Source organism: Limulus polyphemus, unplaced genomic scaffold (genome assembly GCF_000517525.1).
Source record: "Limulus polyphemus unplaced genomic scaffold, Limulus_polyphemus-2.1.2 Scaffold2632, whole genome shotgun sequence".
Classification (NCBI taxonomy): domain Eukaryota; kingdom Metazoa; phylum Arthropoda; class Merostomata; order Xiphosura; family Limulidae; genus Limulus; species Limulus polyphemus.
The window spans coordinates 58,945-60,926 of NW_013668242.1; the positions used below are offsets into that span (position 1 = coordinate 58,945).

The following is a 1,982-nucleotide window of genomic DNA, read 5'->3' on the forward strand; positions in this document are numbered from 1 at the left end:
CTATCAGGACAACAAATCTGATCACAAAATATCAAATAATAGTTACATTTAAACAAACCTTTTTAATCTTAAATATATTCAACCAAATACTACATAGCTATTTAAAATGCAAATAATGGAAATATTTAAACGTCAACAAATAACACACTGCATTAACAAAGTAAAACTTGGCTTTATGGAAGTTAAGCCTATTACTGTATAAATTCTAATGAAGGGTTTAACACACAAACACATCCCTTAAAAGATCATTTTTTAATTTGTATGTACAATCAGAAATCCACTTACTTGGAGATAATGTGAGATATTGAAGATCTGAAGATCCCATCTTGACTGGAGTCTGAGTGCCAGTCAAAAAAACAGGGTTTCTTACACCATTTATCTGTGGCATAATAACACTACTGAGTGGCTGTGTATATGACTGTGATAATCCTAGCTGATTCTGTGGCAGTGTTGGTGCCAAATGAACTGTTTCCCCATTCAAGCTGATACCATTATTCATGACTTGCTGTACCAGTAACTGTTGACTTAGTTTGTTGTTTGGATTAATGTTGGTGGTACTGCTATTCAGGTTCAATACAGTAGAGTTGTTACTGTTTCCTCCAACTGCATAGTAAATACCTGGAAGCACTGCTTGATTCATCACATTTTTCACACTTGTAACGGCAGAATTACTCAGACTGCATAATGCTGATTTTGATGAAGTAACAGATGTAAGACTATCAGTTGGTGGGTTTAAACAAGAGTTGTTAACCCAAATTGCAGAAGCTGGCTGTTGTACAAAAGAGTGTTGAGTGTTTGACTGACTGATGGACAAAATTGGAACTGAAAAAACTGACCCAGAAACAAGTGATACCTGTGGTAGCGTTACACACTGATTCGACAAGATGACCCCAGGCTGTAGCACAGTAGAGTTAATTTCTTTTTGACTAGGATTCACATTTGGATTAGACACATTTACTCCAAATGAAATATAATTGCTAGCATCAAAAGACGAAACAGATAACGAGGTACCCACTCGGCTTCTTACGGGCCCTACTTCACTGAAGTTGGAAGATTCGGGAAAAGTCAATGACATGGAACCAGTTTTTTCTTCATTGCTGGTGGTAGTATGATGCTGCACGTCTATAGTATTTCTCTTATGGCAATGTTGCTCCTGACTGTTAATGTTGTCTTGATCCTCAATACTTATAAGTGAAGCATCGAGAGCTTGTTGCAAGAGGTCGGGTTGAGCTTTCTGTTGTGTTTCATCAACAATAAAACCTTGATTAACTGAACAAGAATCCTCAGACTTTGATATTCCAATACTACTAGGCCTGTTGTTAGACTCCAAAACATTTTGATCTGGAAATACTGATGAACTAATGTTAACAACATTTTCATGCTGATCTGAGGGAGCACACAGCTGCTGACTGGAAAGTTGTATATCTGATATGTTATTACTTCTTCTTGGAGAATCAGATTCTGAACTAGCACCAAGACAGTCTCGGCTAGATTCCTGCCTCTCTGCATAAAACGAGACATTTTCAAGTATCACTTTATAAAATTTTTGATAGTTTTAAAATACAGACAGTTATATATATATTGTTTTGATTTGAGCACTTTTATAAAATTCATTGCAAAGAAATCAAGTGGTACAGAACTATCTACCAGAAAAAAAAACAACCCTAAAATCCTAAATTAATGTCTATTGAATGAGACGTAGGTATATTTTACAAAAAAAAAATCATTATTTATTATGCTAACTAATATTAGAACCTATTTAATCCATCAAAGTTTTATGATATTTTTATATACCTAGGTATTGTGTTACACTGAAAGTAACACAAACACACTGATCTGACTTGTGAGCTACTGTGAACAGTGATGTCATACCAGTCTGTAAAAGATGTGGCAGAAAATATACATTTGATGAAGTGTTACAGTTTCTCCTTAACCCTTTGGAAATGGGTCACCGGTGAAAAGCCATGTCATCTCGTTTGTTG

General features: G+C 35.3%; 1 protein-coding gene across 2 annotated transcripts in view; it reads right to left on the bottom strand.

The window, feature by feature from the left end:
- Nucleotides 1–1,982, bottom strand: part of LOC106467488 — a 46,896-nt gene that overhangs the window by 12,868 nt on the left and 32,046 nt on the right. For both annotated transcript variants that reach the window (XM_022395684.1, XM_022395685.1), the window contains one exon: nt 286–1,503. In XM_022395684.1, coding sequence (XP_022251392.1) covers nt 286–1,503 — 1,218 coding nt within the window. The remainder of the gene's footprint in view (nt 1–285; nt 1,504–1,982) is intronic.